The sequence below is a fragment of the Cornus florida genome, unplaced genomic scaffold (genome assembly GCF_030987335.1).
Source record: "Cornus florida cultivar Cherokee Brave unplaced genomic scaffold, ASM3098733v1 CherokeeBrave_3.0.0_Hap2_Chr08, whole genome shotgun sequence".
Classification (NCBI taxonomy): Eukaryota; Viridiplantae; Streptophyta; class Magnoliopsida; order Cornales; family Cornaceae; genus Cornus; species Cornus florida.
Genome location: NW_026775578.1, coordinates 38298053 through 38324043, shown reverse-complemented (window position 1 = coordinate 38324043; position 25991 = coordinate 38298053). Strand labels below are relative to the sequence as shown.

At 35.2% G+C, this 25991-nt stretch overlaps 1 protein-coding gene across 1 annotated transcript; it reads left to right on the top strand.

Annotated features, from left to right (window-relative positions):
• The first annotated feature begins 21124 nt into the window (after positions 1-21124).
• LOC132271357 (F-box protein PP2-B10-like) lies at positions 21125-24812 on the top strand. Its single transcript, XM_059772712.1, has 3 exons — positions 21125-21521; positions 23780-23898; positions 23991-24812. Exons 1-3 carry the CDS (start codon positions 21222-21224, stop codon positions 24496-24498), a joined length of 927 nt encoding a protein of 308 aa, XP_059628695.1. The 5' UTR covers positions 21125-21221; the 3' UTR covers positions 24499-24812.
• Positions 24813-25991: the final 1179 nt, after the last annotated feature.

Sequence of the window (25991 nt, the reverse complement as noted above, 5' to 3'; positions counted from 1 at the left end):
ATTGCCAAAAAAAAATTTAAAGTTTCGATTTGTGTAAGGAGTGTTTGACTAAAATGCCCTTACTAGACATTTTATAAATTATATTAAAAAATACCAAAGGAATGACCAAATAAGTCACAACCTATGTTTTGTGACATTTTGATGGGTTGTTGATAAGAATTTGTCGCCTGAAGTTATGGAATTTGAAGCTCACCCAAATGCGGTATGAATCTTGGTCAGAGACTCTTTGTTGGTGTGTATATATATATATATATATATATATATATATATAAATCTAAATATAAATCTAAATTCAAACAAACCTCTTTCAATAATACATACTACTAATGAGAAAAGAAAAAATAAATCAATCAATCAATAATAACAAAAAAGAATGAAAAAATAATATTATTATTATGGAAAGTATGAATTGAATTAGATTGATTTGAGGTTGGATTGAAGCTTGAGATGGGTTTGGATTTATTTGGTGGATTTATTTATTTGAATATAATCCATCAAAGAAACACATTTAATTACATAATATGTATTATTTAATTTTAATGACCTGTAAGGGTAGGATAGTAATTTAGTCACTATCCTTTCTTTTCTTTTCTCTCTCTATCTTATCCAAACAAGAATAACTATTCTTTCTTTTCTTTTCTCTCCTATCTATCCAAACACGAATAAAAATTATTACTATCCTTTCTTTTCTTTTCTTTTCTCTCCTAACTAATACTATCCTTTCTTTTCTTTTCTCCCCTATTTATCCAAACACACCCTTAATGTTTGTTTGTCTTTGGAAGGAAGCGAGTGGTGGTGGTCCTTCAAATGTGACACTTAGGTCTCCAAGCCCGCGCGTTCCGACTTACGCATTGGAAGGTTGTTTCTACGCCATTATTGCAAACTAGAAGAGGCAAGTATGGACCCCACATGAAATGACGGGAGTGGAGGGCTCGTTTACATTATGGGCCTCACACAAATCCTCACCTAAGACTTTGTCAAATAATCTCTTTAAATATCTTTTGTTTTTTTGTTTGTGGCCCAGGCTAATAATACTGTGTGTTTTTTTTTTTTTGCGTTTTTCTCCGTAGATGGCCCACAATATATATAAGTAGATGAACTAATAAAGATATAGTAGGAAATATATATCTAACATATACAAGATATAGTAGGCAATTGGTATAGGTAATAGGAAATATATATCTAACATATACAAGATATAGTAGGCAATTGGTACTTGCACCTACAAGTTGAAATATATTTCCAACATATACAAGATAGAGTAGGCAATTGGTACATGTAATAGACACATATTGCCCCCATTGAAATAAAAGAAATTTTTATTTTTGGTATCATATACCTTTTTTTTTTCTTTTTTTAAGATTATATTCTTATAAAGTTTTAATATTGCTCCCACTGAAGGTATAGAAAAAATTTATTATTGTCCAATGTCCCCACACAATGGTTAATTTTTTTAAATAAAAATTATTTTGATGTTGTTACAAGTTGTCCCCTCATAGGTTTTGACAGCCTATTTTGATCCTATTGCCAAAGCGCTTATTTCGATCTTATTGCCAAGTGAAGTTAATTTAACAGGTTACTAAATATAATAAATTTTCTCGTTATCAATAATTTTATAAATAAGTGAGTCAAATTTTTTTTTTTAAATAGCACATTTAGATGAGTACACTATAATATGATGCACCATGGCACTCAATATATACTTAGAGATTGGTGAGGTTTTTGGGTGAAGCCATCTAATTAGAAATTTATTTATTATATATGTATTTTGCCCTTTTCTCATATATATATATATATATATATATATATATATAATATAAAGCTGACTTCACTTCACAAATGGCAAGTTACTTGCATTTTAATATCATTTTTGTTACTTATTGTTCCATTGCGTTTTTCGTAGACGAGAGAACCAAGAGAGGGAAAAGACGAGGGAGGACATTATTGTCTTCAAGCAAAAACATGTTTCTTTCCTTTTTGTTATTTATGATGTACTTTTTTTATTTTTACTTTTTGACCTGACAATCAATTTATGATGTACTTTTGACTTCTAGTTAGTTATGTAATGACCCCCTCCCCAAAATAAATTCTTATAAAATTCTTCAAAAGACGCATTTTGTCCGGCGAAATTTCAAAAATACTTGTGCATTTTTTCCTTCTATTGGATCCCACAATAATTAAAAAGAAAAAAAAAATTAAGTGAACAAAACAACAACAGCTGTGTAAATGAAGTTGATTTATTTGTATTTTTCAATTAACGTGTTTTTCTATTGTCTTTGACTATAATTATATTAGCTAGGAACTTAATTTCATTAAGCTCGTGTTGTTGGTCAACGGGTTCTATTTTTTACTTATGGTTGAACTTTGGAGTTCCAAAGGCTTTTTATCTTTGGTCAGAAGCGTGTGGTAAAGGTAATTATAATGCTATATGTACAGTGTGACTGAGATATCATACAAGTGGTTCGTACTTGGTGTTATCAATGTGTTCTTATCCAAACACCGCTACAATGGACCCTTTCCTCCCGTTCCCTTCACATGCGAAGGATGCCGACGGACTCAGTCAACTGTACGAGGAGGGTTTGGTAATGTGATTTTGAAGAAAAATAATAACATTAGTTATAAAAAATAATAATAATAAATAAAGAAAAAGATAATTTTTTTTTTTTTTTTTGATGATAAAGCAAATACACACACATTTTTTTGCCGACGCTCGGGGTCGAACCCCTCTCCTCTTCTTTGAAAATGAGGAGGTTATACCATTAGGCCAAAGGCCCTTTGGTAGGTAAAGATAATTTTAACCTCCTATTATATTTGGTTAATTAATGAAGGAAAATAAAAAGAGCGATAATAATCATATTTGGAAAAAGAAAGGAAAGTGAATTATTTTAATAAATTGACTATTATACCCTTTTATATTTTAAAAGATATATATATATAAATATATATATATATATATATATATATATAGTCTCCTATACCTTGCCACAAGAAAAGAAAAAAAAATAGGGCTAATCATTTTACCCTCCCCAATCTCGCCTCCATCACTATTTTATAGATATATATATATATATTGTCTTAAACCTAATGAGCCACAAGAAAAGAAAAAGAAAAAAAAAAATTAGGGCAAATCATTTCAGTCTCCCCAATCTTGCCTCCATCTTTATTCTCGCTCTCAACTCTGAACTTGCCCTCTCTCTCTTTCTCTTTTTTCTCTTTCTCTCTTTGCACTACAAGAATCAGAAGTTCAAAACCCGTATCGGTATATCATTTTAGATTGTTCAGAAAATCAAAACCCATATCTTTCAGTTTCCATCGCCGCTGTTCCAGTTCGGGTTTGCCGTTCGCAAGCTTCAGCCGTTGGCCCGCCGTCTCTCACTCTCTCTGCAACTGCTAATTTGTATGTATATTGTTTTGCAAACTTGTGTAATCTTGAGGGTAAAATTGACATCACAACTCCTCCATCAGCCATTGCCTTCACTTTCCTTCCATTTCCTCCCATTTTAGGGAGGATAAGAAAACTACTCTATAAACCTATACATAACCCTTCAAAGCCTTCCCTCTCATTTCTTTTCCTTCCACCTATTTTAGCCAAACACAATTTTTTAAACATTCTCCATCACCTTCCCTTCCCTTTCCTCTCTTTTCCATTGCACCAAACTGACCCCTTGAGCAACTTCAATGCTCTCTCATTTTGGACTCTCAAACCCAAAATATGAAAGAGGGTGAAAACAAGGACTCTTCAATGGGCTCTCAAATTTTAACATTCTCAAATTTCCTCAAATGTAACAGCTATTATTTTTTTTTTGGCAAGTCTCTCATTTTTCTATACGATGCAGTTTCATCTCTCTCTCTCCCCCCAATCATATCCGCTTTTCCTCTACCTTTCGTTGCATTATATCTATCCCTTTCCTTATCCTGTCATCTCAGCACTTAAACAATCGGTAAATTCTCTCTTCTCAGATCTGTATTTTCTCTTCCCCTCTCATCCTCATATATGTGTGTGTGTGTGTGTATGTGTGTATATATATATATATCTTCTCAGATCGGTAATTTTGTTGCAATTTTGTCTCTGTAATTAAATGGAGGAATTAGGTCTGTATTATGTGATCTTTTGATTTGAGAAAATAGTAATTTCAGGACGGCAAGTTTGGATATTTTTTTGTCCTCTTCTTCTGTTCATGTAACACCCCCACATTTTCCACGCATAAGTTGATCAGGCTTATACACGAAAAACGAGGGATATCAAAAACAATTGGCAATATACAAGCATGGAATACAAAATGATGGAAATAAAAGAATTTAGACAGGAAAGAAACATTAAATAATACAACATCCATCCATCCTTTATTTAATACAGTACTTCATTACAACTTGGAAATCCTACGTCAGGGATCCCTAAATATAACCCTGAGAGTTCAACGTCAAAAGTAAATAAAAACTGAAACTGAAATACTACATAAAACTTCTACCCTGCACTGGATCGTAGGAGTAGATGAGTTCGGATGATGGTCCCACACTGCTAACCTCAGCCTTGAAACGGATACTGACCGTATCCTGAAATAACAACAATGGTGGGTCAACCCCACGAGCAAGTCCTCTCTACTATGACCCAAATCAGAGAATCCAATAAATTAATCATTATGAATCGGATGAGTACTATATCTGTATACATCCTATGGGAACTATCCGATGTATAACATGACCTCAACCAGAATAGACGGTGATCACTTAGACTCACACTAGGTGGTTAAGTGTCGCCTTTCCCTACCCGGGAAATCAGCTATTATACATGGTGCACGGTACTGACAACACAGACTATAACGAACTACACAGTGATAACACCTCGCAAAGTACTGATGAATATACTGAGCATATAAATTAGGCAACACATGCCAACAATATTAAGAAATATACCGAGTATGTCAATTAGGCAACACATGCCAATAATATTAATAAATATACCGAGTATGTCAATTAGGCAACACATGCCAATAATATTAAACCACATACCCCGACAGCCACACATCTGTCTATCGCAACGAATGCATAAGGTATAAATGAGTCTAAACTTATTAGTCAGCTCACATGGTTCTATATGGCAACACATCCATATAATATAAATGCGACATAATAAACAGTCCATTTATTCCCTGAAATGCACACAGCATAATAATCATGGTTTATATACGATTAACAGTATAAATATTCCATAATATATAATGGGTTATTTATATGAAGAAAACCACGCACTAATTAATTTAACATTAATGGTTATTACAGTTTAATAAAATAATACCATTAATAGTCGTTAAATCAATTACATATGTTTACTAGCGATTCGCACTTTAACTGATACAATTAATATTTAGAAATATTAATCGGACAATTATAATAATTAACGAGAAATAAAATAATAATATAATGTCCCGTTAATTCCAAAAATGCCAACCCGAGGCCCCAAAATGTATAGTGAAGGTCCTGGTAATGACAAAACAGTCCCTAGGGGTATTCTGGACTTTTCCAGCAGCCGCAGAGGCCCTTCACGCGCCCCCACGCGCCTCCCAGAGCTCCCCACACGCGCCGCCAAGCTTTCCCACTCTCCCACGCGCGTCTGGCGTCAGCCACGCGCGCACACGCGCTCCCACGCGCGTTTGGAGAGTCCCACGCGCGCGCACGCGCTGCCACGCGCGCGTTGATGGCTTCCTGCTGACGTGGCGTTCTCCGGTTGGTTGGCTGCATCATCCTTCCTACATGCGCGCCACACCGGATCATCTCACCCTATCTTCCCTCCATCCAACGCCCACAGATCCGGGTGTACCGCGGTATCATGGACCGCGATGCACCGGATCAATCAGACTCCACTAATGGCCAAGATGCGCGCGTACACCCTCCTATGGTGCGCCGCGTTGCACCGGATCACTCCGGTCGTCTCCCCCGCTGCCGGCGACCGGAAAACTCGCCGGAAGGTCGCCGGAAATTGCAGAAAATGCCCGGAAAAATCTAGAAAATTCTAGAAAAATCCCTAAAGTCTTATTTAATTATTTTTAGCCATTATTAATTTCATAGGACATTAAATAAATATATACCATCCTATATAATTAAAATTCCATTAATTTGAATAAAATAAAATTAAAAATTTATTCACCTCTAAACCTTGGCTCTATGCATAAAACTAAACTAAACAATTAATTTATTAATTCAAAGGGGAAAAGTAGATAATAACTTGCCTTTTTGGATTTAAAATAAATCCGCCGGTCTGCGCGTAGTCGGGTAAAATTGCCTACACCGGTCCAAGCTTCTTTCTCTTTCTCTTTTCCTTTCACTCTTATAAAATAGCTCTCTAGAATTTATACTTTGCTTCTAACTCCCTTTATTTTTTTCTAAGGCAAGCTAGTTAATTTATACACAAAATATATAATATAAATATTACAAATATCTAATTTATAATAACTTCTCACCCATTTCTCATATTCCTACCTATATGGCTTTAATTCCAACCATAACCATTGATGCAATCCTATCCTAATCTCTAATTTCATCATGACTTTGGTTTAATACTATTATTATTATTATAAATATTATTATTATTATTACTAATATTATTATTAATAAACTTTTATTATTATTATTATTATATTCTTATTATTATTATTATTAAACTAATATAATTATTATTATTGTTATTACAAAATAATATATTATATCATCATAATACTTTATAACACAAATATAATACTCTAATTAACTAATATAGCTTAATTAAACATAATCAACAAATAAAAGTAATTAAAATAATACATGCACAATTAAATGAATAAATTTACTATTTTAACATACACAATTAATTTACATGCACAATTAAATGAATTTAATAAAATAATGTAGTATGCACAAATAAATAAAATTAATTAACCTAACACAAAATTAATTTAAATACATTCTTTAAAATTACGGGGTATTACATTCTCCCCCCCTAATAAAGGAATTTCGTCCCCGAAATTCACTACATACCTGTCTTAAAAAGTTCTGGATACTTGGCACGGATAATATCTTCCCGTTCCCAAGTAGACTCTGTAGCACTATGATGACTCCACTGTACACGTACTAATGGAATAGTCTTCGTGCGCAGTATCTGATTCCTACGATCGAGAATACAGTAAGGTTGTTCCAAATAGGTTGCATCGGGTTGCAACTCAATCTCACCCACATCAATGTGTTGGTATCGATCTTCATCCCGTAGAAATTTTCGCAGCATAGATACATGAAAAACATTATGTACCCTATGAAGATTATCTGGTAGAGCCAGACGATAAGCTACTGCCCCAATCCGATCTGTAATCATAAAAGGACCCACAAAACGAGGCGATAACTTACCCTTTGACCCAAACCGCATTACTCCCTTCATGGGAGAAACCTTAAGCAAAACCTGATCACCAACCTTAAACTCCAAAGCACGAGTTCGACGGTCAGCATAACTTTTCTGTCTGCTTTGAGCTGTACGCATCCGATCCCTAATGATAGCGATCTTTTCTGACGTGTCCTTAATAAATTCAGGACCCAAAAAGCTGTTCTCACCAACTCCAAGTCAACAGACAGGAGACCTACACGGTCTACCGTACAAAGCCTCAAATGGTGCCATACCAATAGTTTTCTGATAACTATTGTTATACGCAAACTCTGAAAGCGGCAAATATTCCTCCCAATTACCCTTAAAATCAAGAACACATGCCCGCAACATGTCTTCTAAAATCTGATTAACTCGCTCAGTCTGTCCATCTGTTTGAGGATGATAAGCAGTGCTAAGATATAGTTCTGTACCCAAAGCCTGCTGAAAGCTCCTCCAAAATCCCGATATGAACTTCGGATCTCTATCTGATACGATGGACAATGGTACTCCATGAAGTTTCACCATTTCTGCAATATACAGCTTAGCATACTGTTCTGACGTAAAGTTTGACCGAACAGGCAGAAAGTGAGCGGACTTGGTCAATCTATCAACAATGACCCAAATAGAGTTGTGATTATGCTGTGAAGTAGGTAATCCCTCTATGAAGTCCATGGAAATACTCTCCCATTTCCACTCTGGTATGGGAAGTGGTTGTAACGATCCTGGCGGTCTCTGATGATCAATCTTAATCATCTGACAGGTGCTACATTTAGAGACAAAGATAGCTATATCTCTTTTCATGCCAGCCCACCAAAACTGGCGTTTCATGTCCTGATACATCTTGTCTCCCCCTGGATGTACAGAGAACTGAGAAGTGTGTGCCTCTCTCATCACCACATTTCTCAAATTGTCAGCTGAAGGCACAATTAAACGTCCCTTGTACCTCAATCCTCCATCAGTCCCTATAGAATAAAAAGGAACATCTCCGGAGGCTAACTCCGAAACCCGATCAATACACTGTTGATCTGAGAGTTGCGCTTGAATGACCTGATGAATGATAGAAGGAGTTACTACCACACATGCCATAAAAGCGTCTGCTAACTCATCAACAGTCTTCAAAGCATCCCACTCTGTTGTAAACAAAGCTGAAAGGCTGACATAGGGTCGGCGGCTGAGTGCGTCTGCTACAACATTCGCTTTCCCTGGATGATACTGAATAGAGAAATGATAGTCTTTCACGAACTCCAACCATCTGCGCTGTCTCATATTCAGTTCTCTCTGTGTGAACAAATACTGTAGACTTTTATGATCGCTAAACAATCGAAAAGTCTCCCCCAAAAGATAATGTCTCCAAATACGCAAGGCAAAAACCACTGCGGCGAGCTCTAGGTCGTGAGTCGGGTAATTAAGCTCATGAGACTTAAGCTTCCTAGACCCATAAGAAACTGGTCGCTCTTCTTGCATCAACACACAACCCAAACCCTTCAGAGAAGCGTCGGTAAATACTAAATACTCGATTCCACTCTGAGGTGTGGCTAAGACAGGTGCAGAAGTTAACTTACTCTTCAATTCAGCAAAAGCAGCCTGACAAGAATCATCCCATACAAATGGTACATTCTTCTTAGTCAGATGAGTAAGTGGACCCGCAATTTTGGAAAATCCCTGGATGAACCGGCGATAATACCCCGCCAATCCCAGAAAACTGCGAATCTCTGTCGGTGAGGTAGGCTGTCCCCACTCCATAACGGCCGCAACCTTGGCTGGATCTACTGCTAACCCTTCTTCTGACACTACATGTCCCAGAAATTTGACCTCTTTCTGCCAAAATTCACACTTCTCAAACTTCGCAAACAACTGATGTTCTCGAAGTGTCTGCAATACTGTGCGTAAATGTCTGGCATGGTCCTTCTCCGACTTGGAGTAAACCAGAATATCATCAATGAAAACAATGACAAACTGATCTAAGTATTCTCTGAATACTCTATTCATCAAGTCCATAAAGACAGCTGGAGCGTTCGTTAAACCGAAAGGCATAACACGAAACTCATAAGATCCGTACCTCGTGAGAAATGCTGTCTTTGGAACATCTTGTTCTCTGACTCGTAGCTGATGATAACCAGACCTCAAATCGATCTTTGAGAAGTAAGTAGCTCCCTTCAACTGATCAAACAGGTCATCAATTCTGGGCAACGGGTACTTGTTGCGAATAGTGACCTTGTTCAGTTCTCTGTAATCAATACAAAGACGAAGAGATCCATCCTTCTTCTTGACAAACAGTACTGGTGCTCCCCATGGTGAAGTACTCCTGCGAATAAATCCCTGGCTGAGCAACTGTTGAATTTGATCTTTCAACTCTCGCATCTCCACTGGTGCCATTCGGTACGGCGCCTTAGCAATAGGCGTAGTGCCTGGAGCTAAATCAATAACGAAGTCTATCTCTCGACTCGGTGGCAAGCCTGGAATTTCCTGGAATACATCCTGGAATTCCTGTACTACCGGGATGCTGTCAAGAGATACCGCAGTCGCTTCCTGTGAGTCCTCCTCAAGAACGAATAAATAAGTGCTAGGCCCTCTATCAGGTTGTGGTACAACAAGAAGATACATCTCCTGTCCTGGTATAGAAAATACAATAGACTTTTCGTAACAGTTAACCTGAGCATGGTACTGAGATAACCAGTCCATCCCAAGTATAACATCATACGAATGCATATCTAACACTAACAAATTTGCAAGAAATCGAAGCCGGCCCATATCTATAAGGATATCACCGCTATACTCTCGTAAAATTGCGCCAACTCCCAATGGTGTATAAATATTAAGAGGTTGGTCACATAACTGAGTCGTCATACCAGATAAGATAACAAAAGATCTAGACACAAAAGAATGTGATGCACCAGTGTCAAACAGTATACGAGCAGTTCTACCATGTATAGAAAACATACCCTCAATAGCCTGAGGAGCCTGCGCATTATGTGGCATGAAGTTATAAACTCTGCCATGATGCAACTGCTGTGGAGGTTGTCCCGGAGGAAATGGTGGTGCTGGAAGTGCCGGAAAATTCTGAACTTGCCCACGTGGCATCGGTGGGGCCGGTAGAGGTAACGGCTGATTAGGTCTCGGCTGCCCATACTGTCCCTGCTTAGCTTTGGGACACATCTTGGCCGGATGCCCAATCTCTCTACAGTGATAACAACGTCCCGTAAAAGGACCTGCCTGCCTTCTCTGTTGATTTCCCGACCACTGTTCCTGTCCGGTCTGAGGTATCCCACCTTGTCTACCCTGATTAGGGACTCCATCCCTCTGCACATCTAGGTTTCCTTTGTTTTTCTTCCAAGGTTGATGTCCTTGAAATCTGCCCCGATCATTGGACTTGGCACCACTGTTGCTTCCTTTCTCCACTGTCTGGTAGTCTCGGTTAGTCCGCTTATCTCCCTTGGACTTCCGGTAATCACTCCTCATCTGGCAGTGCTGTAAGGCGGCATTAACCACCTGGATATAAGTAGTATATGCCGGACTACCTAAGATCACCACTTTAATCGGCCATATCAACCCCTTCACAAAGCGGTCTCTCTTCTTTTCTTCCGTATTGACCTCCTCTGGTGCAAATAATGACAAATTTATGAACTTCTGTTCATACTCAGCCACAGTCAGATCTTCCTGTTGCAGATCCAGAAATTCGGTCTTCATCGCTGATCTTACTGACATAGGAAAATACTTGTCGTCAAAGCGAGTCTGAAATTCAGCATACGTCAATCTGATCCTCTCATCGACAGTAGTAATAGACTCCCACCACTGCAATGCATTGCCTATCAGCATAAACGTAGCCAGCATCTGTTTCTGCACTTCGGTACAGATTACCATCCGAAGATGACGCTCGCTCTCCTGTTTCCACTGATATGCTAACAAGACATCTGTGGACCCCGCAAACGTTGGTGGATTTCCCCGGATGAACGAGTGACGAACTTTGTCCCATGACATTGGCTGTGCCACTGGTTCAGGAACAGGTACTATCGGAGGAGGTTGTTGGTTTCGTAGAGCAGATGCTACTCCTGCTGCCACCGCTCGTGCAATGATATCAGCAACTTGAGGAGAAAATTCCTGATTCTCATTTTGAGTTGGGGAAATACTGCGATGACGGTTCGCATTCCTTGTCCCACGCCGAGACATCCTTCTTTTAAATTCAGAAAAATCTAACGTCAGTACATTATAATGGACCGACTAAAAGAATACAAAGAACCCTAATACTTAGGCTCTAATTATCAGAATACACAACGCGGAAGTATAGTAATCACAGATCCCTAAGACACTCGAACCTGGAATGCTCTGATACCAACTGTAACACCCCCACATTTTCCACGCATAAGTTGATCAGGCTTATACACGAAAAACGAGGGATATCAAAAACAATTGGCAATATACAAGCATGGAATACAAAATGATGGAAATAAAAGAATTTAGACAGGAAAGAAACATTAAATAATACAACATCCATCCATCCTTTATTTAATACAGTACTTCATTACAACTTGGAAATCCTACGTCAGGGATCCCTAAATATAACCCTGAGAGTTCAACGTCAAAAGTAAATAAAAACTGAAACTGAAATACTACATAAAACTTCTACCCTGCACTGGATCGTAGGAGTAGATGAGTTCGGATGATGGTCCCACACTGCTAACCTCAGCCTTGAAACGGATACTGACCGTATCCTGAAATAACAACAATGGTGGGTCAACCCCACGAGCAAGTCCTCTCTACTATGACCCAAATCAGAGAATCCAATAAATTAATCATTATGAATCGGATGAGTACTATATCTGTATACATCCTATGGGAACTATCCGATGTATAACATGACCTCAACCAGAATAGACGGTGATCACTTAGACTCACACTAGGTGGTTAAGTGTCGCCTTTCCCTACCCGGGAAATCAGCTATTATACATGGTGCACGGTACTGACAACACAGACTATAACGAACTACACAGTGATAACACCTCGCAAAGTACTGATGAATATACTGAGCATATAAATTAGGCAACACATGCCAACAATATTAAGAAATATACCGAGTATGTCAATTAGGCAACACATGCCAATAATATTAATAAATATACCGAGTATGTCAATTAGGCAACACATGCCAATAATATTAAACCACATACCCCGACAGCCACACATCTGTCTATCGCAACGAATGCATAAGGTATAAATGAGTCTAAACTTATTAGTCAGCTCACATGGTTCTATATGGCAACACATCCATATAATATAAATGCGACATAATAAACAGTCCATTTATTCCCTGAAATGCACACAGCATAATAATCATGGTTTATATACGATTAACAGTATAAATATTCCATAATATATAATGGGTTATTTATATGAAGAAAACCACGCACTAATTAATTTAACATTAATGGTTATTACAGTTTAATAAAATAATACCATTAATAGTCGTTAAATCAATTACATATGTTTACTAGCGATTCGCACTTTAACTGATACAATTAATATTTAGAAATATTAATCGGACAATTATAATAATTAACGAGAAATAAAATAATAATATAATGTCCCGTTAATTCCAAAAATGCCAACCCGAGGCCCCAAAATGTATAGTGAAGGTCCTGGTAATGACAAAACAGTCCCTAGGGGTATTCTGGACTTTTCCAGCAGCCGCAGAGGCCCTTCACGCGCCCCCACGCGCCTCCCAGAGCTCCCCACACGCGCCGCCAAGCTTTCCCACTCTCCCACGCGCGTCTGGCGTCAGCCACGCGCGCACACGCGCTCCCACGCGCGTTTGGAGAGTCCCACGCGCGCGCACGCGCTGCCACGCGCGCGTTGATGGCTTCCTGCTGACGTGGCGTTCTCCGGTTGGTTGGCTGCATCATCCTTCCTACATGCGCGCCACACCGGATCATCTCACCCTATCTTCCCTCCATCCAACGCCCACAGATCCGGGTGTACCGCGGTATCATGGACCGCGATGCACCGGATCAATCAGACTCCACTAATGGCCAAGATGCGCGCGTACACCCTCCTATGGTGCGCCGCGTTGCACCGGATCACTCCGGTCGTCTCCCCCGCTGCCGGCGACCGGAAAACTCGCCGGAAGGTCGCCGGAAATTGCAGAAAATGCCCGGAAAAATCTAGAAAATTCTAGAAAAATCCCTAAAGTCTTATTTAATTATTTTTAGCCATTATTAATTTCATAGGACATTAAATAAATATATACCATCCTATATAATTAAAATTCCATTAATTTGAATAAAATAAAATTAAAAATTTATTCACCTCTAAACCTTGGCTCTATGCATAAAACTAAACTAAACAATTAATTTATTAATTCAAAGGGGAAAAGTAGATAATAACTTGCCTTTTTGGATTTAAAATAAATCCGCCGGTCTGCGCGTAGTCGGGTAAAATTGCCTACACCGGTCCAAGCTTCTTTCTCTTTCTCTTTTCCTTTCACTCTTATAAAATAGCTCTCTAGAATTTATACTTTGCTTCTAACTCCCTTTATTTTTTTCTAAGGCAAGCTAGTTAATTTATACACAAAATATATAATATAAATATTACAAATATCTAATTTATAATAACTTCTCACCCATTTCTCATATTCCTACCTATATGGCTTTAATTCCAACCATAACCATTGATGCAATCCTATCCTAATCTCTAATTTCATCATGACTTTGGTTTAATACTATTATTATTATTATAAATATTATTATTATTATTACTAATATTATTATTAATAAACTTTTATTATTATTATTATTATATTCTTATTATTATTATTATTAAACTAATATAATTATTATTATTGTTATTACAAAATAATATATTATATCATCATAATACTTTATAACACAAATATAATACTCTAATTAACTAATATAGCTTAATTAAACATAATCAACAAATAAAAGTAATTAAAATAATACATGCACAATTAAATGAATAAATTTACTATTTTAACATACACAATTAATTTACATGCACAATTAAATGAATTTAATAAAATAATGTAGTATGCACAAATAAATAAAATTAATTAACCTAACACAAAATTAATTTAAATACATTCTTTAAAATTACGGGGTATTACAGTTCATGTTGCCTCATATATGAATATATATTAATTTCTTCTTCTCTTAATTTTTTTTTTTGGGAATTATTTTTATATCAAATGAGATTTATCAGAGACTTTTATGAACACGGGTAATAGGAAACTCTTGCCATTATATATATCGTCTTAAAACTCAATTTGTTGATTCCCTTTTTCTTTTTCTTTTTTAAAATTGTTTGTTGAGTTCTATCCTCTGATTAGTCTGGATTAGTAGTTCTTTTAAACTCCTCTGATTCTTTTCTTCTTCTTCATTTTTTCCCCCCCATTTTATCTATGTTTAAAAACTTAAGTCAATATTTCCTCAAATGTGGTGGTTTTTTTTTTTTTTTTTTTTTTTTTTTGGGCTTAAAATCTTTGGATCAAACCTCACAAAGCTATAAAACCCTCTACATGTTGTGTATATAATTATGTATGTGTTTGTTTCCCATATAATTTTGTGATAGTTATTTATTTCATCCCAATACCTAGTCAAATTAGTAGTTTAATTTTGGTTCTTAGTCTCTCACTCATCCCTGAGATGTATACCTCTATCTATTTATGTCTCTGTACACACACATGGCTGATTTATTGTTTCCCCTTTGGTTGTGTTGTTAATGCTGCTCTGTTAATGACTTGGGTCTGTATTTTCTCTCCCCCTCTCATCCTCAATTCCACCTAGCATGCGTACTCTAACTTATTGTTTCCCCATTTTGTGTATATAATTAGTTTGTTCCCTGTATGAAGTAGTATGTTTGACAATGAAAGTAAAGGCAATGGACTATGTTGTCAAAACTTATTTTTGTTGTGCTTCATGAAAGCATCGATTTTGGTATTTTGGTTTGTTCTAGCAATATGCTTTTTTTTGTTGTGCTTCATGAAAACTTTTTTTTTCTAGCAATATGCAATTTTGGTTTGTTCCCAGTATCAAGCTTTTTTTTGTTGTGCTTCATTAAATAAATAATAAATAATAAATAATATTACTTATAAAAATAAAAATAGATAATTGTTGGTTTGGTAGTTGGAAATAGTAATTGAAAAAGAATAGTAGTTGAAAATGGTAGTTGGGAATAGTAGTTGAAAAAAAAATGGTAATTGTGTTAAAAAAATAACATTTTGAATGAAATACATAGAACAGAATTGTTAAAATATTGCATTTTGACACTATAATACCTCTCAAAAAATAAATTAATGGTCTAACGTTAATCTCATTCGTGAACAAAATGGTTACATATTTTTTACTTGAGGCAAAGACTTTGGAGTAGCAAAACCTTAATTTTTTATTTATTTTTTTTTTATTTTTTATTTTTTTTTTTTGTCTTTGGAAGGAAGCAAGTGGTGGTGGTCCTTCAAACTGACCCTTAGGCCTCCAAGCCCGCGCATTCTGACTCACGCATTGGAAGGTTGTTTTTAGGCAATTATTGTACGGACTCCACATGACATGACATGACAGGACTGGAGGGGTCGTTCACATCATCGGCCTCACACAAATCCCCACCTAAGACTTTGTCAAATAATCTCTTTAAATACTAGTATCAATTTTTTTGTTTGTGGCCCATGCTAATAATACTCTTTTTGTTTGTTTTTCTCCATAGATGGCCTACTACACACACACATATATATTACATAAGATATATAAACAAACAAATCTAGAAAATATGTTTCAAAAATTTTTATGAAAATAAAAATAAAAATAAATAACTAACCCAGAGTACCATACCGCCATGGTGACTGGTCTAGTGTACCCAACCCATATAAATGCATTCACTTCTCCATTCGGATTCATTGTAAGGCAAAATCTTCCTTGTAATTAGGCCTGTCAATGGATCAGGTTCTGATTCGAATCCGATCCGATTAATTGGATATAGATTAAAGAAAAATTTTATAACTCGATTATGATTCGAATTCGATAACCTATTAACTTAACAAATTGAATATGAATTATGTTGATTCAATCCGACTATATATATATATTATCATAATATTATATGTATAATAGTGCGGTGTTCTCCCTCCTGCCCCCCGCCCCCCATAGTATTAAATCTCCTAATATACATACTAATATTGTCATAATATTTATTCATTAATAAAGAGTAAATGATTTTTTTTTCCTTTTCCTTTCATATTTTATTTATTTTTTGTTTTCTATCAATTTTTTTCCTAATCATTGTTCTGAAATATATATCTAACATATACAAGATATAGCAGGCAATTGGTATTTGCACCTACAAGTTGAAATATATATTTCCAACGTATACAAGATACAGTAGGCAATTGATACAGGTAATAGGCACATATTGCCCCCATTGAATTTTTTAGCAAGTGATCAACATAGTCTAATTTTGTGTGTTCAAAGTCAAGCTCGACTCCTCTCCATCTTGTTGTTTAGTCTATTTTGAGTTTGATCTTGAGTACATTATCAAGCTCAAACTTGAGGTCCAATGGATAAAATTTAATTATAAATTATAATGAAAGAGTTAGATTTACAAGCATGTTCATGAACACTTACCATTAGCACGTTCACAAAATGAATTCAAATTTGAATCCTTTTATTAATTAAACAAGTTTGAGCCAAACATTAATTTCATTGAGCTCAAGTTGTTCGCGAACGGCTCGATTCTATTTTTTCACTTATGGTTGGACTTTGGAGTAGTAAAAACTTTTATCTTTTGGAAGGAAGCGTGTGATAAAACTTTTTCAAATTCCTAACGATAATCTCGTTCGTGAACAAAATGGTTACACATTTTTTACTTGAGGCAACGACCTTGGAGTAGCAAAACTTTAATGTTTTTTTTGGCCTTTGGAAGGAAGCGAGTGGTGGTGGTCCTTCAAACGTGACAGGGCTCCAAGCCCGCGCATTCTGACTTAGAAGGTTGTTTTTACGCAATTATTGCAAACTAGAAGACGCGAGTATGGACTCCACATGACATGACAGAAGTGGAGGGCTCGTTTACATCATGGGCCTCACACAAATCCTCACCTAAGACTTTGTCAAACAATCTCTTTAAATACTAGTATCATTTTTTTTGTTTGTGGCCCATGCTAATAATACTCTTTTGTTTGTTTTTCTCCATCTTATCCAAACAAAGATGGACTCACTCAGCTGTACGAGGAGGGCTTTTCTTTTGCAAACTGCTAACGTTAATGTGAACAAAATGGTTACGTATTTTCTACTTGGCGCAACGACTTTGGAGTAGCAAAACCTTAATTATTATTATTTTTTTATTTTTTATTTTTTATTTTTTTGTCTTTGGAAGGAAGCGAGTGGTGGTGGTCCTTCAAACGTGATACTTAGGCCCCAAGCCCGCGCGTTCTGACTCACGCATTGGAAGGTCGTTTTTAGGCAATTATTGTACGGACTCCACATGACATGACAGGAGTGGAGGGCTCGTTAACATCATCGGCCTAACACAAATCCTCACCTAAGACTTTGCCAAAAAATCTCTTGAAATACTAGTATAATGTTTTTTTTGTTTGTGGCCCATGCTAATAATACTCTTTTTGGTTGTTTTTCTCCATAGATGGCCTACTATATATATATATATATATATATATATATTACATAAGATATATAAACAAACAATTGTAAAAAATATGTTTCAAAAAAATTTATGAAAATATAAAATAAAAATAAAAGTAACTAACCAGAGTAAGATAAAATCTTACTATAGGCATTCACTTCTCCATCCGGATTCATTGTAAGATAAAATCTTGCTTGTAACTAGACTTGTTAATGGATCGGGTTTTGATTCGAATTCGATCCAATTAGTTGGATATAGATTAAATAAAAACTTCGACAAATCGATTACGATCGATAACTCATTAACCTAACAAATTGAATATGAATTATGCTGATTCGATACGAATAAATATATATATATATATATATATATATATATATATATTATATATATTATCGTAATGTTATATGTACAATAGTGTGGTGTTCTCCCCCACATACTAATAAATCTCCTAATATACGTACTAATATTGTCAAAATATTTATTCGTCAATAAAGAGTAAATGAACTTCTTCTTCTTTTTTCTTTTTCTTTTCCTTTCATATTTTATTTATTTTTTATTTTCTATCATTTTTTTTTCCTAATCATTGTTCTGAGTCTCTCTGGTTAAATTTTTAACTCTTGTCGTTTTTTTTTATTTTTTTAATTTTTTTATGGAGTGTTTTGCATGAATTGCACTGACCATTGCTAATTTTTGCACCTACAAGTTTGAAAATATATTTCACAAGATATAATAGGCAATTGGTATAGGTTATAGGAAATATATATCTAACATATACAAAATATAGCAGGCAATTGGTATTTGCAGTTACAAGTTGAAATATATATTTCCAACATATACAAGATATAGTAGGCAATTGGTATAGGTAATAGGAAATATATTTCCAACATTTACAAGATATAGTAGGCAATTGGTACAGGTAATAGGCACAAATTGCCCCCATTGAAATTTTTATCAAGTGATCAACATAATCTAATTTTGTGTGTTCAAAGTCAAGCTCGACTCCTCTCTATCTTGTTGTTTAGTCTATTTTGAGTTTGATCTCGAGTACATTATCAAGCTCAAACTTGAGGTCCAATGGATAAAATTTAATTACAAATTATAATGAAAGAGTCAGATTTATAAGTGTGGTCATGGAAACTTACCATTAGCACGTTCACAAAATAAATTCAAATTTGAGTCCCTTTATTAATCAAACAAGTTTGAGTCAAATATTAATTTCATTGAGCTCAAGTTGTTTGCGAATGGATCGATTCTATTTTTTTCACTTATGGTTGGACTTTGAAGTAGTAAAAACATTTATCTTTTGGAAGGAAGCGTGTGACAAAACTTTTTCAAACTCCTAATGTTAATGTCGTTCGTGAACAAAATGGTTACATATTTTCTACTTGAGGCAACGACTTTGGAGTAGCAAAACCTTAATATTTTTTTGGTCTTCGGAAGGAAGCGAGTGGTGGTGGTGGTCCTTCAAACATGACACTTTTAGGGCTCCAAGCCCGCGCATTCTGACTTACACAATGGAAGGTTGTTTTTACGCAATTATTGCAAAGTTGAAGAGGCACCACATGACAGGACAGGAGTGGAGGGCTCGTTTACATCATGAGCCTCACACAAATCCTCACCTAAGACTTTGTCAAATAATCTCTTTAAATACTAGTATCATTTTTTTTTTTGTTTGTGGCCCATGCTTTATTTGTTTTTCTCCATAGATGGCCTACTATATATATATATATATAACCTAACAATTTTTTTTTTGATAAGAATATGAATTATACTGATTCGATCCGAATAAATATATATATTATATATATTATTATAATGTTATATGTACAATAGTATGGTGTTCTGCCCCACATGCTAATAAATTTCTTAATATATATACTAATATTGTCATAATATTTATTCATTAATAAAGAGTGAATTATCTTTTTCTTTTCCTTTTCTTTTCTTTTCATATTTTATTTATTTTTTGTTTTCTATCATTTTTTTTTCCTAATCAATATTTTTATTCTCTTTTGCATTAATTTTTTTCTTTTTTTCTTTTTTTTTTTTAATTAAAAAACTACACATTTATTGGATCAGTTCAGATTATCGGATCGGATATCTATTTATTAATAAATCGAATATGAATTCACTTATAAAAAATTCGTTGTCTTATCGAATCGAGTAAAAAGACTTGTGAAATTTGAATCACATAAAGTCAGGTTCAATCCGAGTCTATTTATAACAACTGACTCATGTAAATAAAGAGTTATGTCAACTCAATAAGGCTTTCGATTATTCAAATGTGGAGAGTCAAAATTTTGAATAAGTATGTAAAATGCTCTAAGAAATATTAGCAATATATAAAAATAATTAATTTTGTCAAAGTCTATTGGCCGTGTTATCCACGTCGCATACCATCACAAGGTTGTCAAGTCTTCCTCCTAAAGTTCCCATTCACATGGAAAAAAAAAAAATTAAAAAGTCATATTCTTGTATAATGTCCAAACCGTTTGATTTTATAATTGATTACAACACTAGACTTGTATTATAAATGCAAACGACTTTATATTATAATTGATACAAGTCGTCTTAACTTGCATATCATTACAAATTAGGTAAAGTTAGGTAGAGTCATGTAAGTTGTGGTTGTCACACCGACACCAATCATACTCATCACCACCAACAACAACAACCAAAAAATAATAATAACATAATTTTTTTTTTTTATTTATCATATTCTTCTTTAACTTGAATTATAAATAAATTAGATAACGTATAAAAATCATAACAGAAGCACCACGCACACAAAAGAAAACTTTTTTATCAAATTTTTATTTTTTTTTATATTTATATGAGTTAGATAAACATTCACACACATTTTACTGATACAAAATATTTATTACGACTTACGGCTCTTACATTTTAATTAAGAAATGAGAGGTTAAATTATTGAGCTAATAACTTATGAGTACTTTTTTATTATATTTTTCTTAATTAATAAAATATAAATATTAAATACAAAAAAAAAATAGCAATGTCAATTCTCTTAGACATTATGAATTGAGAAAAAGTTCCGTACGGTATGACTTTATATGCATTACGACGTATCTACATATGTGTGTATTATATTGTGTTGTGTTCGCTCTGTAGTCTGTACTGGTGTATGCATATATGAGAAGAGAGATCTAGAGAGAGAAGATAGATCTAGAGAGAGATGGAAGCAGAGAGCAGCAGAAATCCATGTCCGGCGACAGATTTCAACGCATTGCCGGAGAATTGCATAGCGAACATGTTGTCTCTGGCGAGTGCTCCAGAGACTTGCCGGCTTTCGTCGCTGGCGTCCACTTTCCGGTCGGCTGCGGAATCTGACACAGTTTGGGAGAGATTTCTGCCGTCAGATTATCAGGACATCATTGCCCGAGCTTCCGATTCTTCTCCGCCGGTTTTCACATCTAAGAAAGAGCTTTATCTCAGCCTCTCCGATCATCCCCTCACCGTCGATGGTGGGACGAAGGTAAAATTTCAAGTTTCACACTGTATTGTTTGATTGTGAGTAGAAATGAATGGTGTGTAATTTAGGGATATATGTTCAAGATTTTAATTTATTTTTGCACTCGCATTTAAAATGAAGTGACATTTCTAATCCTAACTCCAAAAGTGAATGATTATATTTCTTTTTTCAAATTACACCACTGCATTCCAATATATATGATTGGTCTCTATCATCTTTACTGTTTTTGGTCTCTTTTATTTTGTCCAGAAAAAAAAAATATATATATATATATATATATATTTTCCTTACCATACTTCTTTGGGATTGTGTCCAAAGAGATATTTTATTCAATATATATATATATATATATATATATATATATATCCTATCAAAAGAGAGCATTTATTCACTATTTTTTGTAAATATATATAATTTTTTTTAGTCCTGTCAAAAAGAGGGAATATTCGACGGAGATATATATATATATATATATATATATATATATATATTGAATAAAATATCTCTTTGGACACAATCCCAAAGAAGTATAGTAAGGAAAATATATATATATATGATTGTGATTAGTCATGAATGATGTGTAATTTTCTGTTTATGTGGAAAATATGGTCAAGTTTTTAATGGGTTTATGGTTTAATATATTCAATATTTTAATGGGATTAGAGATCAATGATTGTGATCAGGACTAGTTCTCCTTCAAAATTTTAAAATATAAAATGCAATTATGGTTCAGACAAAGATTTGAGGATTTGCAGGAAGGGTATTTTTTTTTTTTTTTTTGGGGAGAAAATAAGTTTGAATTGATAACTAGTTGCTGTTGTGAATTATGAATATATGTAGGGGAATCAATTTATTGTAGTTCCTTTATCATCAATTGTGCATACAAATTATTATAATCATACACTGTTCATAGAAGGCAGCAGAGGAAAATTTTACACCCTCTTAACTTTTGACAGTTGGGAGAGATTTCTCAAACATGTCAGCCCAAGCGTTGGCGGACCCAGAAATATATTCCGGGGGCTAATATATTATGGGGTGGGCTATTTTTTTTTTATTTTTTATTTTTAACTGGGCTAAAATTACCTATAGTAAATATATATATATATATATTGGGGGCTTGAGCCCTCTTTTGGATCAGCCCTTGCAAGACTATACCATCATACCAAACAGTGGAATCTCTTCATAATCATAAAGTGTGCACAGAAGTTGACTAAAGAATTTGCATAGAAATTATATGTTCATAATCATAAATTAAAGGTTGTAACCAGGTGACATGGGGTATCGGCATAGGCAAATTAGAAAAAGCCCCAACTCTTAGACACACCGGTTGTTCTAGATTCAGAAACTGAACCCTCACATGCAGACCAAGAACCTGCATTCTCACACTTGTCAGTTGTCAGTCGAGCTTTTACCATCATATCAAGCAATAGAATGCTACATAATATTAGACTTATATTATATTGTACAAGATCCATATACTGTGAATAGAAATTTCCTTGGAAGGCTAAACATGAGCATCTTCAAATGTGGAGACAATACATCAGATCACTGTAGACACCGGAAGTCTTAATTGTCAAACTATAAGTTCGCAAGAATCCGAACACTCCCCAAATTATTTGCAAGTGTGATGAATTTTGGTTCAAAATGGAACCAACAAGTATTTCTAATAATATTGTTGCGAGTGAAGGTGGATACTGGGCATTGGCATATTCTGTCTCAGGCCCTTGCTTACCAGCATTTGAGGGAAAATAAACTACTTATCTGCTTCTGTTCCCTTTGCTTGTCTCTACTTGTTTGTGTAATACTAATACCAAATATCTATTTCATCAGTTAGTAGCTGCAATCTCCCAATATGTTGTATCACTAGTTAATTATGGATAATCATTTATAGTCTTCAAGTAGAGCCCTTGAATCACATGTGCTTATATGCCTAACACAACAAATTTCGGGTTGGTTATGAATCTGGTTGTGTTGCAAAACACCCTGTCAAAAGCCATCTTTGCCGGTGATAGTAGACTAATGTTATTCATTAGTACTGCAGCATAACATGTAATTCTTGTTAGCTTTGTTTTGTTCCTTTTGCGTTGAATCATATGATTCACAGAGCGGAGTTGTCAGTTCTGTTTTGGAGCTTTGGTTCTTTCTAGTTTTTTTCTCTATCTAAATGTCCATTTGGGTGATTGTAATCAACTTTATACACAATGTTTGCTTCAGTTTTCATTTTCATCTCTCTCTAACTTCTCATTGGTGGCATTAAGCAGAGTTTTTCATTGGATAAATGGAGTGGGAAGAAATGTTTCATGTTAGCTGCAAGATCCCTCACAATTGTTTATGGTGATACACCTATGTATTGGAGATGGATTTCTCTACCCGAGTCCAGGTCTATCTCTCACACTGTGCTGCTCTTTTCTTCGTTTGTTTTCTCCATGTATGGTGTTAATTAATTCAATGAAACCAAATTTACAAAATCAGATTCGCTGAGGTGGCAGAGCTTGTCGATGTGTGTTGGCTTGAAATTCGTGGGAGGATAAGTACTCGGATGATATCGCCTGACACAAACTATGCAGCTTACCTTGTGTTCAAGTGGACGAAAAGAGTATATGGATTTCAATCCCAACCAGTGGAGGGCTGGGTAGGACTTCGTGGGAGTGAAGAGGAATTAAGGAGTTTTTATCTGGATCCTAATGGAGGGCAGGGGCGTCGAACTCATATTGTACCAAGACGAAGAGGGCGAATGGGGATTTTCAACCGCACCCTTACTAAGATGCATAGATCACAAGTCGCCATGCCAAGTGAAAGCAGCGATCAATGTCCGAAGGAGAGAGGAGACGGGTGGTTGGAGATGGAGTTGGGTGACTATCTTTACAAGAGTGGAGAAGATGGGGATCTAGAAATATGTTTGCAAGAAGTGAAGGGTGGCAACTGGAAACGTGGTCTCATTCTTCAAGGAATTGAAATCAGGCCAAAGAATAGTAAATAAATGATAAGGTAATGTGCAAAAAATTGCCACCCTTCACTCTTGCAAAAAATAAATGATAGTAAATATATGTCATATGTAGAATATGCTGATTTCAGTTTTTAGGAGTATTTTGGGGGATTTATAAATTAAAAAAGGTGGTCAAATTTGACACTAGACAGATATTGGGTGCAATTTGGGCATATTTTAAAATGGTAGAGATTTACATGCACATACTAAAGCAGGTGTGTTTTTTTGCACATTTTTTATAGTAGGATTTTTTTTTTTTTTTTTCACTGTACCCTAAATGAAATCAATAATGGATATATTTGTAGCCACTTTCCATAAAATGTATATATTTGTAGCAACTTTCCAGTTTTTTGGAATTGAATTGGCTGTAGGAACTTAGTGCATGTCCATGCTATGTGATATATTATGATGCGTTTGCAGTCTTCTTGTTCTGTTATGATGTTTGAATAGCAGAAAATTTGGGCTACGTCCGTCAGCATATTTTTGTTTTCACATGATATTATGTTTAAGTAAACAAGTTATATTAAGTTGAACAAGTTGTCAGTCCTCCACTCGAGAACACAAAAAAATTATTACACACTTCAAAGTACTGGTAAAATAATGCTCCCATACAATAGAAGGTGATTATTTCCTGTAAACAAAAAAAAAAAATGATCTATATATATTTGACTCTAATTTCAGTATCAGTTGTCATGTATGAGAAGTGGCGGACCCAAATAGGGTTCATCCGGGACAACTGCTCCAACCAGAAGTTTTTTTTATTTTGGGCAAAGACGGATCTAGGGATGGGCAAAGTGGGCCAAAAAAATAATAATAAAAATTAAAATTAAAATTAAAATACTAGTGGTAGTCCGTCCAAAGTTACCCACTTCATTTAGAAATGCTAAATTCGCCCTTGTATTTGGGTAAAGTACAATAATACCGATGGCATTTACCATAAGAACAACCATATATAATTTTTTAATCTCTGTAAACAATGAGACCCCTCAAGAGAGGAAATTTAAAATTTCATTAGTTAACTCTGCTTATTTAAAAAAATGTCAACTTTTTTAAACTATTATGGTTGACTGCTAAGTTTTTTAAACTAATTACAAATCTATACAAAAATATTATTTAGACTTTTTCATGGTCCAAAATGCCCTTTAGCTTCACCGGTCTAGGGGAATTTCAGTGTACAGTCTGGTAAAGAGTACAGAGAACATTTTCCGCAAGCCTTGAATGACCCAATTCAGGTGAGCTCCAAACGTACTGACGGCCATCCTTGGATCGGCGGCGATGAGAGCCTCCGCAACGGCCATCCTCTTTGTTGTTGTCACTAAGGTCGCTGCTTCGGTAACGATCTGAAGCAGCCAGTTTCGCCGGAGGCGGAAGTGGCACGGGAAGTAACATTAACAGAGAGGAGAACTCCAAAATCGAGCTCCATTAACAGACCCAGTTCGGTGGGCTTCACTAATAGACCAGTTTGAGCTCCATTAATAGACCCAGTT

What these genes read in the sequence shown, in the direction of transcription:
- LOC132271357 (XM_059772712.1), top strand. Translation starts at nt 21,222, where the DNA reads ATGGAAGCAGAGAGCAGCAGAAATCCATGTCCGGCGACAGATTTCAAC. An exon ending in CCGTCGATGGTGGGACGAAG is followed by an intron (nt 21,522 to 23,779) that starts GTAAAATTTCAA and finishes GGCATTAAGCAG; the next exon opens with AGTTTTTCATTGGATAAATG. An exon ending in ATTTCTCTACCCGAGTCCAG is followed by an intron (nt 23,899 to 23,990) that starts GTCTATCTCTCA and finishes TTACAAAATCAG; the next exon opens with ATTCGCTGAGGTGGCAGAGC.